Source organism: Panthera uncia (genome assembly GCF_023721935.1).
Source record: "Panthera uncia isolate 11264 chromosome A1 unlocalized genomic scaffold, Puncia_PCG_1.0 HiC_scaffold_17, whole genome shotgun sequence".
Classification (NCBI taxonomy): Eukaryota; Metazoa; Chordata; class Mammalia; order Carnivora; family Felidae; genus Panthera; species Panthera uncia.
This window is the reverse complement of record NW_026057577.1, coordinates 31,497,633-31,513,240: the sequence shown is the minus strand read 5'-3', so window position 1 is coordinate 31,513,240 and position 15,608 is coordinate 31,497,633. Positions and strand designations below refer to the sequence as shown.

At 38.0% G+C, this 15,608-nt stretch overlaps 1 protein-coding gene across 5 annotated transcripts in view; it reads right to left on the bottom strand.

Moving 5' to 3' along the window:
- CTNNA1 (catenin alpha 1) overlaps positions 1-15,608 on the bottom strand; it is a 184,651-nt gene that overhangs the window by 94,929 nt on the left and 74,114 nt on the right. For all 5 annotated transcript variants that reach the window (XM_049649300.1, XM_049649301.1, XM_049649302.1 and 2 more), the window contains exon 7: positions 13,202-13,405. In XM_049649300.1, coding sequence (XP_049505257.1) covers positions 13,202-13,405 — 204 coding nt within the window. The remainder of the gene's footprint in view (positions 1-13,201; positions 13,406-15,608) is intronic.

Below are 15,608 nucleotides of genomic sequence, written 5' to 3'. Positions count from 1 at the left end.
TGCTTACTAAGAATTTAGCCAAAAAAACGGTATCATCCAATAAATACACTAGTTTTGCTTCTTTTTGGAGAAAAAAGAGACCAAATCTAGTGATAAAGGACACAAGTGTACAAGAACCCAAGCATAGCTCAGCAAGTAGCCTTACAAGTACCAATACAGGCAGCCTCAGATCCTCTTAGCTGGTTGCATCCTTCTCCAGTCTCAAATACCCGACCCATTCTTACCCTCTATGCTACCCATCTAATTCATAGCTGCTGCTCAATCACAAATTCACTCTACCATGACCCCTCATGACTCTAACTAATGTCATAATTTCCTGCTTTAGTTCCCATTTACTAATTGTATCATTTTCTCATTATTTTCCCTTACAAATCCTCAAGAGAATCTAATTGGCCTAAGAGACAACACAGGCCAGCCTATGAACTGGGGTATGGAGAAGGGGGCTGGATGGTCTTCCAGAGGTTGCAAGACAGACAAATGCCCTCAGAAAGGCAGTAAAGATGGCAAGAACTATGTCCCTAGACATCTAATATCCTACTACTCAAATAACCATAGTGATGATGAGATATCTTTTTTTTTAAACTTACTATGGGATTTTCCAAACATGTCCAAAAGAATTAGGAACAGTAAATCAAATTCCTTATGCAATGTCACCAAGCTTTAACCACCATCAACCTTCTGCTTTCCTGTTTCATTTGTGATATTATTTTGTTGCTGGAATATTTTTAAACACATCCACAACACTGTGTCATTTAATAAGGGGTTCTCCTATATGTACCATTCTCCATAAATCTATGTTCATATTTAAATATTAAAATCATGTCAACTCTTGAGAGTTGAAAGAACCAGCACTTGACCAAAGCCTCAAATAATAAATAAACAAACAACCATACAGTTACTGACATTCATCATTATAACCTAAAATTAATGTAATTCTTGATTCAGGGTAGCTTTAAATTAACAGCTAATTTTGTACTTGCTAGGAAACCCTAGTCAAGAGAAAAAAATTTTTGATTTTAGCTTCTAGAGTTTGCGAAAATGAAAGAGCTGTGGATATAGCAAAGAAGAGCTAGCCAATAGAGTCAGCTTTAAAAAAACAATGATTAGACAGGGTGCCTGGGTGGCTCAGTCGGTCGAGCGTGCAACTCCGGCTCAGATCATGATCTTGTAGTTCACAAGCTCGAGCCCCACGTCGGGCTCTGTGCTAACCGCTCAGACCCAGGAGCCTGCTTCAGATTCCGTGTCTCCCTCTCTCTCTCTGCCCCTCCCCTGCTTGCACTCAATCAATATCTCTCTCTCTCTCTCTCAAAAATAAATAAAAGCATTAAAAATAAAATAAAAATTAAAAAACACTGATTAGAAATTTCCAGTATTTAAAACTGGATTTTTTTTTTTTCTGAATGCTATAAAATTTAACACTGCTTTAAAAAAGAAAAACCAGGGGCACCTGGGTGGCTCAGTCAGTTAAGCATCTGGACTCGTGATTTTGGCTCAGGTCATGATCTCACAGTTCCTGAGATGGAGCCCCAAGTCAGGCTCTGCACTGACAGCATGGAGCCTGCTTCGGATTCTCTCTACCCGCCTCTCTGCTTCTCACCAGACCACACATGTGTGCGCGCTCTCTCTCTCTCTCTCTCTCTCTCTCTCTCTGCGTAAACAAACTTGAAAGAAAGAGAAAGAGAAAGAGAAAGAGAAAGAGAAAGAGAAAGAGAGACCAACAAATGTCCTCCTAACACTTTTGAGTCCATTTCCTCAATTAAGAAATTTTAAAAGTCACTTCGAAAAAGTCAAGGGGCAAGGGGATCCTTTATCACAAGAGAAGTCACTAAGGGTATTTATATGAACAACCAACTTTTAAAAACCAATTTTCCCACATATAATGGTTTTATATATTTTTCACAGTACATAATCATCAAAAAAAAAAAAAAAAGCAGCAGCAAGATAAGTAAGTTCTGCTTCCCGGCAACAAGTATACTTATGATTATGAGCTTTAAAGATGATAACAGGATATCACTGGTCAAATATTTACAACTTTTCTTACACCGTATTTCAAAGTTCTTTATACTAAGGAATAATAATCAATGTTCATACAGACACAAAACAAAGGCAAGCCAAAACATAAATCTTTTCATTCCTAGAAGAGGAGTTTCGTATTTAAATCTACAAAACCAATAATTCTGCCTCAAAGTAGAAAGAAGTAATTCAGGACAAGTAAGCTCTGACACTAAATTTAAAGGACAATTAGCAAGGAAGCCTTGAAATAAGATGCTACACTGCATTCTATTTGGTAGACAATTACAAAATGCAAATTTTTTACTAAACCGAAAGTCAGACAATCTGCAACTGGAATAAAACCAGAACAGGAGGCCAATCATTTCAACACATCTGAAAATAACACTTGTAAGACAATTTACTGTCCAGATGTTTTAGCATAAATCACTGCAAGAAAGTATCTTTCTTATACTATGTCTCCAAATCATGCCATTATGAAAAGGTCCCGGTGCCATTTTCAGAGAATGACCAAACAAAATCAGTTCTCAGCAGTCTCAGAACTGATTTTGGTTCTAAATATCCATATTCCACTTTAAAATAAATAAGCTATTTAGTGACTGTCAAGCACTTACTTAGCAGTCATCAGATGTTGAACACAGATTCAACCCAAAATAAACAGAAAGAATAAGGACATTCACTTAGAGAAGAAAACATCACATTCCACAGACTTTCACCCTTCTAATTTTATATTATGACTAAGAAATATGAAAACCAAACTAACTTTCAAGAAAGCAGGACTGAAATGAGAGAAAAAGAAATTTCCTAGCACAGCAGACTATACCTGTCTCTGGCAAGGACAGTTTGGAAACTCAAGAGTTTTTATTAACTACCATGAGTCTTCTAGAACACGTAATTACAAAAAAATTTGAGATCAATGGACAGAGGCGCCTGGGTGGGTCAAATGGTTGAGCATCCAACTCAATTTCGGCTCAGGTCACGATCTCATAGTTCAGGGAATTAAGCCTGGCATGGGGCTCTGTGGTGGCCACACAGAACCTGCTTGGGACTCTCTCTCCCCCTCTCTCTCCCTGCCCCTCCCCCACTTGCTTGTTTGCTCTTAAAATAAATAAATAAACATTAAAACACAAAGATCAATGGACAGAAAATATTAATGAAGAAAGTTATGACTGATAAACTTTAATTTTACATGTATGTCACATATGGACATTCTAGATAAAATAAACAGGTAGCCTCCCAAAACACCTAGTTTGCCCATTTAAACAATTACAATATTCTAAATGAATTAATTTCTTATTATCAACAGATGACAACTTTGCCCAAAGTAAAGCCTACTCTTTGGGCCAAAGAGAATAAATGAGGAAAAAGGAAATATATTACAACTTTCTAAAACAATGCCAATTTTCAACTGTATAGCACTTTATAGTTTTATGTTCATATCAAGTAAGTTATCTATTCTCTACCACTCCCCCCCACCAAGGGAGGAGGGAAAAAGACACTTCTTGTCAGTTGTGATTTAAATGCTTGAACTGAAGATCATGCGGACTGGGGGTGTGGACTACCACTTTGGCTCTTTGCTCCACGAAGAGAGCACCAAGGAATAGGAGTTGTCACCCAAAGCCAGGAAGGACGTGCCACTCTTTAAGAGGGAACAGCCCTGGGGCGCCTGGGTGGCTCAGTCAGTTGAGCATTCGACTTCACCTCAGGTCATGATCTCACGGTCTGTGGGTTCAAGCCCTGCATCAGACTCTATGCTGACAGCTCAGAGACTGGAGCCTGCTTCGGATTCTCTATCTCCCTCTCTCTGTCCCCTTCCCCGCTGGTGCTCTATCTCTATCTCTCAAAAATAAATAAACATTAAAAAAACTAAAATAAAAAAGAGACAACACCTTCAGTCTCAGTCTATGCAGATCCCTGTTTACCTTGTTCTTAGCTATACTTCATTTATTGCTCTTTTGTTTCAAAGCACTTTGATATGTTTTGTAATACTACTACCCATTATCCCACCTTCATCATTTTACCTAGCCGTGTTTGATTGGTTCTCTGTGCCTTTTAATAAGATCACATGGAAGAGCAGACATTAATGGCCCTGTTTTATAGTTGAGAAAGCAGCTCTGGAGAAGTTACTTGATCAAGCTTTAGTAAGTCCTATTCTATGGAAGCATAAGCTTACTGCACACGGTCTATAGCATCACATGTGAAAAGTACTCTTGGCTTGTGAGTTTGAGCCCTGCATCAGGCTCTGTGCTGACAGCTCAGAGCATGGAGCCTGCTTCACATTTTGTGTCTCCCTCTCTCTCTGCCCCTTCCCTGCTCACACTGTCTCTAGCTCTTAAAAATAAACATAAAAAAAAATTTATAAAAAGAATTAGTGAATATGGCTACAGGCTCCCCATAAACACTAAAAACATACTATGAGAATGCTACAAACAACTCCTTGCATATAAAATTTCTCACTAATTGGATAAAATGGACCAATTCCTTTAAAGTCACAAACTTCAAAAATTTATCCAAGAAGAAACAGATAACCTAAATAGTCTTATATCTATTAAAGAAACTGATTTTGTAATTTAGAACCTTCAAAAGACTTAGTTGTCTGGACTAAATTAAGTCTCAGCAAACTTTTATAAATGGCCAGAGAGCAAATATTTTAGGCTTTAGAGGCCATTTACTTTTAGTTTTAGATGTATGTCACATATAGACATTCTAGATCACAACTACTCAACTATGCCACTGTAGTGGAAAAGCAGCCATAGATGATAAGTACACAAATGGACAGAGCTGTGTTCCAATAAAATCTTATTTACAAAAATAGGAAGCAAGACAGACATGACCTGAGAACTACAATTTGTCAACTCTTGCCCTGGATAACTAACGGCACTTTCAAATTCTAAACTTTACAATTCTATACTTCCATGGTCAAAAATCACATGGATAGGGGCGCCTGGATGGCTCAGCTGGTTAAGCATCTGACTTCGGCCTAGGTCATGATCTCGTCATTCCTGAGTTCATGCACCGCATCGGGCTCTATGCTAACAGCTCAGAGCCTGGAGCCTGTTTCAGATTCTATGTATGTGTGTCTCTCTCTGCCCCTCCCCAACTCTCACCCACGCTCTCTCTCTCAAAAATAAACATAAAAAAATAATAATAAAAATCATTTGGATAAATAGTTCAAGAAAAGGATGAAGCAATCACTATCACACATTGATAACAGACTATATTTTGACCAACACCTGTCAGAAATGTATATTATAGTAAAACAAAAAACCACGTAACGGATCACTTCAAACTAGTCATGAATGAATTATTATCTTAAAAAGATGAATCAAGGCCTTATTAAAGTGAAAAATCCTCAGTTTTCCCATGTTAATAATCCCTTGAAAATAAACACAGTACAGGATTATCAACAAAGCCTAAGGGGTACCTGGCTGGCTCAGTCAATGGCACTTGTGACTCTTGGTCTTGGGGCTATGGGTAAAAGCCCCATGCTAGTTTCACAGATTATGTAAACATGGAATCTTTAAACACACACACACACACACACACACACACACACACACACACCCCTAAAAATTCAAGATGCATAAAATAAGGGTCTAAGTTTACTTCTGTCATTATGACCATAACAAACAACATCAAAAAATGTGGAGAAAAACACAAAAGAAAATTTATACTGCCTATTATCCCACCACATAGCAAAATTTACTAATATTGATGTGTTTAGAGGCTTAACCCTTTAATCCCAAACATTTTTTTTATATAAAATCTTTTCAAGTCTGTCGATATCCTAAGAGCATAAGGTAATATCAAGGATAGTCTAACAGCAATCTCACAGAGCCTAAAACCTAATCCATCTGCAGCCTGACACTGGGCAGGCTTCCATGTCTACTCCATCTTCCTAATCTCAAGAGACCATTCCACTACTGCTCCGTTAGGCCAGTACCATTTCATTTAACACATAAACATGCATCTTTCTGAACATAAAAGGTTAAAAACTTGCCATTAATAAATACTGCAATTCATAACTCCAGAGTAGCACCCATAGCAAGTACCTTGAACCTCTTAGAAAGCAACACAAAATGTTCACTCTCAACTCCCACCATGAGAAAAATCACACAATTTTTGACAACTAAGATTTCCAAATTAAATAAATGCTGCTCAGGGGCGCCTGGGTGGCGCAGTCGGTTAAGCGTCCGACTTCAGCCAGGTCACGATCTCGCGGTCCGTGAGTTCGAGCCCCGCGTCAGGCTCTGGGCTGATGGCTTGGAGCCTGGAGCATGTTTCCGATTCTGTGTCTCCCTCTCTCTCTGCCCCTCCCCCGTTCATGCTCTGTCTCTCTCTGTCCCAAAAATAAATAAAAAACGTTGAAAAAAAAAATTTTTTAATAAATAAATGCTGCTCCATCAATAGAAACAAGTCCGACACATGCTCAAATTTTGCATTCAATGCAGCATCTATTTATGCCTAAATTCTCCCAAATATGCCAGGCAGCTCACAGAAAAGCTTACACTAACAAATCAATAAAATCATATGAAAGCACAGCTATAGAACTATGAACTAGCAATGCAGGTGAGAGTTTACTGCAGGAAACCCAAAGGTTCAAACAAAGATGGAAACCATAGCATAATGTATAACAAAACTCAGCCTGGGTGGCTGCACACGGGAGCCAACTGAAACATCTGTAACACTCAAGTAACACCAGACAGCCTAGCCTAGCTTGAGAGGACACTATAAAAATCTTTGTGTTCCACTCACTTCAAGCAGCTATACCACACCTGGGTTTACCTTATTTAGGGTGGAGTATTTAATTTCATAACAGTCATCTATAAAGCGGTAACAGTGGAAAACTCCACAGCCATTAAAGATGATGATGTAAAATCGTATTTGCTGCTGTGAAGATGCACAATGATAAAAGTATTAAGAGTTCAGACTTTCAGGTCAGAGATCTCAGCTGTATGTATATTCATTTTTAACCAAATAACCACCAAGGGTTATTATGGCAGTAAAATAGGTAATAATGTATGTGTTTTAGCACAGTGGCATATGGTATGCAGATAATCCTTACTTTTTATTTTTAAAGAAAAAAAGAAGACATGGTAAGAACAGATATGTATGTACATCTACACATTATGCACAATGGAGGCTGGAATGCTGGACACCAAAAATAGGTGGTAGGAGTACACGTGATATATAACGAACATAGAATTATAATCAGAAAAAAAGTAAGCTACTCTAATTTTGAAAATAAGAAATGCAGCACAAAATGATATAGTAACAAGCTCTTCGAAGACTCCTTCAAAGGCTGGGAAGCTCTGGCTTTGCTAATATGATTCCAGGAAGGCATTTGCAAAACTGAGAAGAGATTAGCATCTAAATTAAGTGCTTCCCTTCACTACAGTAACAATATATCTTTGAAAGTGACTATTAACTGCATCCTATTCATACATTCCTTATCAAATTATTATCCAAATCAAATAAAAATTTTATACCTGCTGTATTAACATAGTCAAAGCTCTCAAATATATGCCCAGTACAATACCAAAAAATGCCCAGTTACTGAATTCCCCTTTTAGGATCCTAATACCACTGTAGCCAATGTTTTTGGGCAAGAACAAAGATAAAACTTATCCTTAAGCAACATCATCCTCACCAGGTCCTAAGTTCTACCCATTTTTTTTGTCTAAAACTAAAGTTTTAGGTATGAAAAATACAAGCTATGATAGCTACTATATATGGATACTGTACCATTTTGGACATTCAACGAGGAGGGTGATGCTAAACTCTTATCTACTCACCTTAACTGGCTGGTTACCCAGTAGTTACAACTACCCAAGAGAGATATAATGTGAACAAGTAATAAAAACTACTTACATAATTTTAAATTTTCTAGCAGCTGGGGGTGAGGGAGTGGGGAAGAAGAGTTTTGTTTATTTTTTGAAAAGGTCTGGGGGTTTGAAGATGGGTGTGGTAACAAAGACAAATAAGCGTGGTTACAGTAAATTCTACTACTGGGAAAACAACTCAAAGCAGATGCCCTAATAAAGGGTGAAAGCAACATATTGACAACCAGCATATTCCTCAACAGAGCCCATGTCTGAGCTGACAACAGAGCCTGCTTGGGATTCTCCTTCCCTCTCTCTCTGAACCCCAAGTGCATGGGAACACACGTGTGCTCTCGCTCTCTCTCTCAAATTAAATAAAACATGGAAAAAAAAAAGAGGGTTAAAACTATTTTAAAATTTAAAAAAAAATTTTTTTAAACCTCCATACAAAAAAGGAGAAAAAATTAGAATGCATATTCCTACATATGGTAGTGGTGGTTCAGTAATTTACTGCATATGCATAAACTTTCAATTATGAAAAAATAGAGTGATAATTTTTTAAATTCAATTATATTTCATTTTATTTCAATCCATTTACTTTTAAACCTTTTAAGGTTATAACACCCATCCAAGCTGTTTTTCTTTCTCTAGAACCCTCCCAGGAGTAACCTTAAGCTGACAGAGCAGGAACAAATTAAACTTAACCACAATAACCACATTTCATTTCAAGGAAACCTGGAAATCATTTGTGGAACCACCAAGATCCATTCAATGTCAAAAGACCTCTACTGTCATCCATCTGAGGCATTTCCATAATGTTAAGTAAGTAAGGGTCAAATGCATTACTTTTAACATCAATATCTCTTAGCTCTCTACAGTTAAGTTAGCAATACAGGCAAAAGTAACTTCCAACACTTTAAACCACAATGCATGTAGGAACATTAAGGCTGTTGGCCTCCTGGCCCTTGGAGCCTTTAAGAGGGAGTCTGGCTCTCACCTGATGAATTAAATTTAACTCTACTATGACCCAGGATACCACTTTGCCTCACTGCTTGTTTCAGAGCACACGGTTTAATTTTTTCTACTAATGTCATCTGTATACTGACAGATCTACAGGAAGTAGAGGTAAACCACCCATGGCCTCCTTTCCTGTAACTTTCTAGAATGTAAGGCCCATAAGGGGAAGGATCTTTTTTTATTTTAGTCACTAATGTATCCCTAGCACCATGAATATCCAAAATTGTTCGTTTTATTCATTCTCCCAAGTCAGCATGAGTTTATAAAGCAATCACTTACTAAGTACCTCCTCTAGTATTACACTAGTTCCTGAAAGAGTATTTTAAAAATATTTCCTGTCTTTTAAAAGCTTAAAACACAGTTACAGAAATTACATGGATAAAGAAAATACAACTAAGCAACAATTCAGGGAAGTCAACAATTGGGTACAAAACTTCAACCAACAAAGAAATAATGCAGAATAGTGCAGTTTGAAATAGCCTTCAGCAAAGGGATGGGGGAAATGTGGGCCCTGAACCAAGAGCAGGTTAGGTTTTAAAGAAGTGGGAAAAGAATTTCAAACACATAATCAACTATGTCCTACTGAAGGCATAAGCTCAGGCTGGCCTGAGCAAGTAGAACAGACTAGAAAACAGAGAAACTGAGTAAAGCCTAGAATAAAGCAAAGGCAGTGAAGACAGTAAAGGACACATGCAATAAACCACCAGAGGAGTTTCTCTGCCATTGGAACCACCTGAGGAACTTTTAAAAATACTGTCACCTGGACCTCAATTCAGTGACTCTGATTTAAATGGGGTATAACCTACACATCAAGATTTCTTTTAGAGTTCCTCAGGGATTCTAATGTGCATCTAAAATTCAGAATCACTGCCACAGAGTTTGGAAAACCAATGGAACTTACTAAGTGGCAACACAGGATGAAGAAGCAAGACTAGAGACTATAGCAAGATTTTATTTTATCTATAAAAATAGTGACTAGTAAAAATTGTCCTTATTATACATGCTCTATAGAGACCCTCTCAAAAGGAAACGATCAGTGCATCATTCCTCCTTTTACACAGTGCCCAGCACTCGACTTTGCATGTGACACATACTCAGTATGAACAGAGTGATAGGCAGACACTGCCAGTTGATTGTTACCAAAGGTTCTATATGTTTTTGAAAGCTTCATAAATAAGCAAAATTATAATCCCAGTTGCTTCTGCTTCTTGCAGACCCTATTACTTACTAAGCTTTCAAATGTGCTTCACTGCCCTCTCCCCCAAGCCCCCCACCTCCACTTTATCTTCACTCCATCACTTTTGACAGCACCTAGCCTGCTCAAGGTTACATGAGTCAATACAAAGGAACTAAATATTTTATCTTTAAGAAAAATATGCCCAGAGACAATCTTCTAAAATATAATCTGAATCTCAGGGTGACTGAGTGGCTCAGTTTGTTGGGCATCTGACTTTGGCTCAGGTCATGATCTCACAGCTTGTGAGTTTCAGCCCTGCCTGAGTCTTGGTGCTGACAGCTCAGAGCCTGAAGCCTGCTTCAAATTCTGTGTCTTTCTCTCTGCCCCTCCCTTGCTCATTCTCTGTCTCTCAAAAATAAATAAACATTTAAAAAATTTAAAAAATAAAAAATAAAGTATAATCTGAATCTCAAGATAATATCTTTCTAAATATCCACCATGATCTTTAAATTTAAGCCAAACAAAGATCATTCTTCCGTACATAGATCCGTACAAAGATCTAGTTTTCCGTACATAATAAAATGTTATTATGTAAGAGTGATGTTATAGTCTTCAGGTCTTCAAGTATAAATGAGCGTTTCCTACGTTTACTTACATCCACAGCACAAACTGAAAATATTCCTTGTATGACACTCTGGAGAGAAACTAGAAGGTTACTCACGACCAGAGACAACTAGCCCAAGATCCAACCAACCCCAAGACTCAAGGGATCATTAGGAAGCTCTCATATGCAGAATGGTTAGGAAGCTCTCATATGGAGCAATAAGAACAAACTTACCACATATTCTTCCCCCCCAAAGACTGTTTTCAAAGCGTTTTCCTAATCATAACTGCATTAGATTTTTTTTTTTTTTTTTACCACTATTGTACTACATGTGATAGCAGATAACTGATCCACACACATACCCGGAGTCCGTTGTTTCCCTGTTTAAAACTTTTTTAAAATTTTTTTTAAGTTTATTTGTTTATTTTGAGAGAGAGAGAGAGAGAGAGAGAGAGCGAGCAAACAGGGGAGGTGGAGGGGCACAGATAGAGAGAGAGACAGAATCCCAAGTCATACTGTCAGCACAGAGCCCAATGCAGGCTGGAACTGACATACCGTGAGATCATGACCTGAGCTGAAATCAACAGTGGGACACTTAACTGACTGAGCCACCCAGGCGCCCCCGTTTAAAACTCTTACTATCACGAACCATTCTTCAAATTATCCATTTTTTTATATTTTCTGATTTTCAAACTTAGATAAGGTTTTTTAAATGTGCACCACATTTTCACTATGACTTATCAGCTGCTTTTTCCATTTGATTTAACTAAGCCTCTAATCTCATTTTTCTGAGGTAGACTGCATATGATCAAAACATGGCAATGGCTTAAAAAATTCAATATGCTTCACTAATTTCACAATATGGTAGAAACAAGATAAACACACTAAGGCATTCATCCTCCCCCTAGGAACTCCATCATGACCCACTATTATACGTTCACTTAAATAGGCATATAAGTGAACAAATAAGATGTACAGCAAATGAATAAATGAGAAAGTATCAAGACCTTTCCCTGAAAAGCATTAAACAGGCAAAAATCACTAGTAAGAACCAGTTTGTATTGTTCCTTTTCCCTTTAAAATGATTTTATATAAATTTTATTTAATTTATTCCTTTCCTGCAACAGTAAATATTGGGTACAAGGTATAAATTACAATAACTCCAAGCGTTAAACAACTGGAATTGAAGTATTAAAGGAAATAGGAAGATAATGACAACAGAAATAAAAATTAGTAGATACAGTATTACCTAAAGGAAAAAATTTTTTACAGCACTGCTTTTCTTTTTCTATTTTTTAACAGCATCAGTTTTTATTTTATTTTATTTTTTTAACGTTTATTTATTTTTGAGACAGACAGAGACAGACAGAGCATGAACGGGGGAGGGGCAGAGAGAGAGGGAGACACAGAATTGGAAGCAGGCTCTAGGCTCTGAGCCATCAGCCCAGAGCCCGACGCGGGGCTCGAACTCACGGACCGCGAGATCGTGACCTGAGCTGAAGTTGGACGCTTAACCGACTGAGCCACCCAGGCGCCCCATCAGCACCAGTTTTTAAACACAAACCTTAAAAATTCAAAATTACTACTCAGTTTGCCTAATACAGCTCTAGTTGGTAATTACCTAGTCTTATGACATTCTATACGGTTCATGAAAAAAATTCCCAACTATAAATATTTTCACCATTCTTTTTTGCCCAAAATTAGATGGCCACCTAGATGTGATAATGGAAATTTTGAGGATACTGAAGGCCATTATCCTTAGGACATGGGGGCTGAAATATTTAGTGTTTAAGCAACACAATGTCAGCAATTTACTTCCAATGTTTAATAGAAAAAAATGTTATATGTATGTATATATCTATAGAAATACACCATACATTTATATACACAAACATACACATGTATCTAAATAATAACTAATGAATCTAGATAAAAAATAGGTGTTCACTCTATGATTTTCACAAGTTAAAAATTTTTCAATATGAAAAGTTGGGAGAGGCGCCTGGATGGCTCAGTCAGTTGGGTGTCTGACTTCAGCTCAGGTCCTGACCTCACAGTTCATGGGTTCAAGCCCCACGTCAGGCTCTGTGCTGACAGATCGGAGTCTGGAGGCTGCCTGAGATTCTGTGTGTGTGTGTGTGTGTGTGTGTGTGTGTGTGTCTCTCAAAAATAAATATTTTTTTAAAAAGATGGGGAACATAGAACCCCGTTTATTTATGCATTCCTTGAAAATTCTGCCCCACTGTAAAGGGTCACAGAGCCAAGAACATACTTGTCATTTTTATTTAAAACATCTCAGATCCAGGGGTGCCTGGTTGGCTCAGTTGGTCAAGCATCTGACTTTGGCTCTGGTCATGATCTCACAGTTCAAGCCCCACATCGGGCTCTGTGCTGACAGGTCAGAGCCTGGAGCTTGCTTCATATTCTGTGTCTTCCTCTTTCTCTCTCTGCTCCCACCCCTCTCTGTCTCTCAAAAATAGACATTAAAAAAAAAATTTTTTTTAAACATCTGAGATCCAGCATCTGTTATGAAAAACACCTCTTACTTCAAAGAAAAATTCGAATACTCACATTACCCATGTACTCTGAGAGCAAGTCTTGCAGGGCCTGGCGGACAGCATTACACTCTGCCACAATTCTCTCACGCCGGTCATCACGCGTGCAAGACGAGTCAGCCATCAGGGCAGCCCCACTGATGATGCTCTCTAGGCGCTCCTCCAGGGAAGGCCTAAAGCGCTCCTCACTGAAGCTCAAGGGATCCACAATGATTTGTTTCTGCAGAGAAAAGTGTTATTGAATCTTAGTGCTCATTTCTGTTCCCTCCATTATTCAAGAAGGTGAGGAAAGTATTGATCAGAAACATCAAGATTTAATACAAAAACTCCAATGCCTAAAAGCAAGTTATACTTCTTGGTAGATGAGAGACATACAAGTTGCCCTATGGTAGATACTGTTCTCAAAGGAACTGGAAGCAATACTTCCAACTGAATGGGGCCTAGGTAAGATCTACCACAAATGCAAATATAAATTATGCCAGCATAAAAATCATGTTCATGCTACTGAATTTGAACATCTACATGTCAGCTTACACATTATTAGTGAAGTTACCAAATGAGAACTGCAAGGAAAATAAGTTAGCTCTCTTTTCCTTTTCTACGTAGAGTATAAAACTGCTCCATGACATTAGCCAAACTATTTCACAGCAAAAAAACAATAAAAACAGAACGACTCTATCCTCAAAGTTTGAGAAAGAGATGCATTTACAATCAATTCCAATCTATTTTCCTCATCTTACACATCTCATCTAACTGTATAAATAATGCAGTCAAATTTATCCTGTTATGTCTAAATTAGAGGCTTTCTTTACCTAAAGGCTTCCAGCTATCTGTGAGAGATGATAACAATCCATCCCAACAAAGCCACCCTGTGAAGTATAACTGCCCCAGTAAGAAGAAATCCTGTCTCCTCTTCACTCCCCCCCAACTCCACTTAAATCCAACTTTACCAGTGATGCATGAGGTGAGGTCACAAGCAAGCTTTAAGTACAAGGTCAAACATCAATACCCCAAGGACAGCAGCTACTGGCCTCCCTCCAACTTTTCCACTTGATACAATTTATTCTGACACTGGTAAATGTCTGTGCAAATATTTTGCATTTAACTTTTTTTTATAGGGACTATTCTTACGCACTCATTTCAAGTTAAATGCCAAGTTTTTTCTTTAAAAAAGCTTGCCCTTTGCCAGTGAGTATACATCTATTTCTTCTTTCCCTTCCCAAGAATCATCAGTTTCAAAACTGAAAATGCAATGCCTCAAGTTCATTATTAACCTACGTTTTAACGGATATTTTTCTTTTTTACTGTGTATTCAAAACTGAATACACAATGCCTTCTGACCAACAGGAATGAAGAATGAATCGTGATAGAATTTTAATAGAGTCACTGAGCTGCAACAGGCTTATGATCATTTCGTCCAACCCCCTCATTATATGAAGTTTCACTCTAGCCCTAAGAGGTTAAGTGGGCTCTGGCAGTTACTACTCAAGTTAGGGCAAAATGTAATCCTTAGTGCCTTCAAAGAGGCCAATACCTAAAACTGCCAAATTTGAGGGGGATGGAAAAAAGTGCCAATAAATTATAAGATGCATGGTAAATGTTTGCTATAATGTCATTTAATGTTTAAGGCTCCAGGGTAAAAAGTCAGTTCTAACACCATGATCTGTAGAATTAACACTGTCTTTACAATTTATGAAGTCTTAAATCAGCCATGTACATCAGCAAGGATCAGTTGCCCAAGCCAAAGTAAAAGGTGAGACAAAGTAAGAAAAGTTAAAGGCAAGGAAAAACTTTAAAACAAAATGCACTCCATTATATAGACTCTATATTTCAAAGTATTCCTACTTATGAAAAGATGCTAGCCACAGGCTAGTCAATTTTCTATGTTAATTAAAAAAATAGAGGCACCTGGGTGGCTAAGTCAGTTAAGCATCCTGACTCTTAATTACTGCTCAAGATCATGATGTCAGTTGTGAGTTCAAGCCCTGCATCAGTCTCTGCATTGACAGTGTGGAGCCTGCTTGGGATTCTCTCTCTCTCCTCTCTCTCTGCCCCTCTCCCACTCATAATCTCCCTAAATCAATCAATTAATTAATTAATTTTTATTATATGTGTTAAATATTTGTAATTATTAAATATTTATTAAACTTATTTGTTTGTTTATAAAAATGTAGGGGTGCTTGGGTGGTTCAGCCGGTTAAGTGTCCAACTTTGGCTCAGGTCATGATGTCACGGTTGGTGACTTCAAGCCCCACGTCATAATCTGTGCTGACAGCTCAGAGCCTGGAGCCTGCTTCGGATTCTGTGTCTCCCTCATTCTCTGTCCCTCCCTTGCTTGTGCTCAGTCTCTCTCAAAAATAAAAAAATAGAGGGGCACCTGGGTGGCGCAGTCGGTTAAGCCTCCGACTTCAGCCAGGTCACGA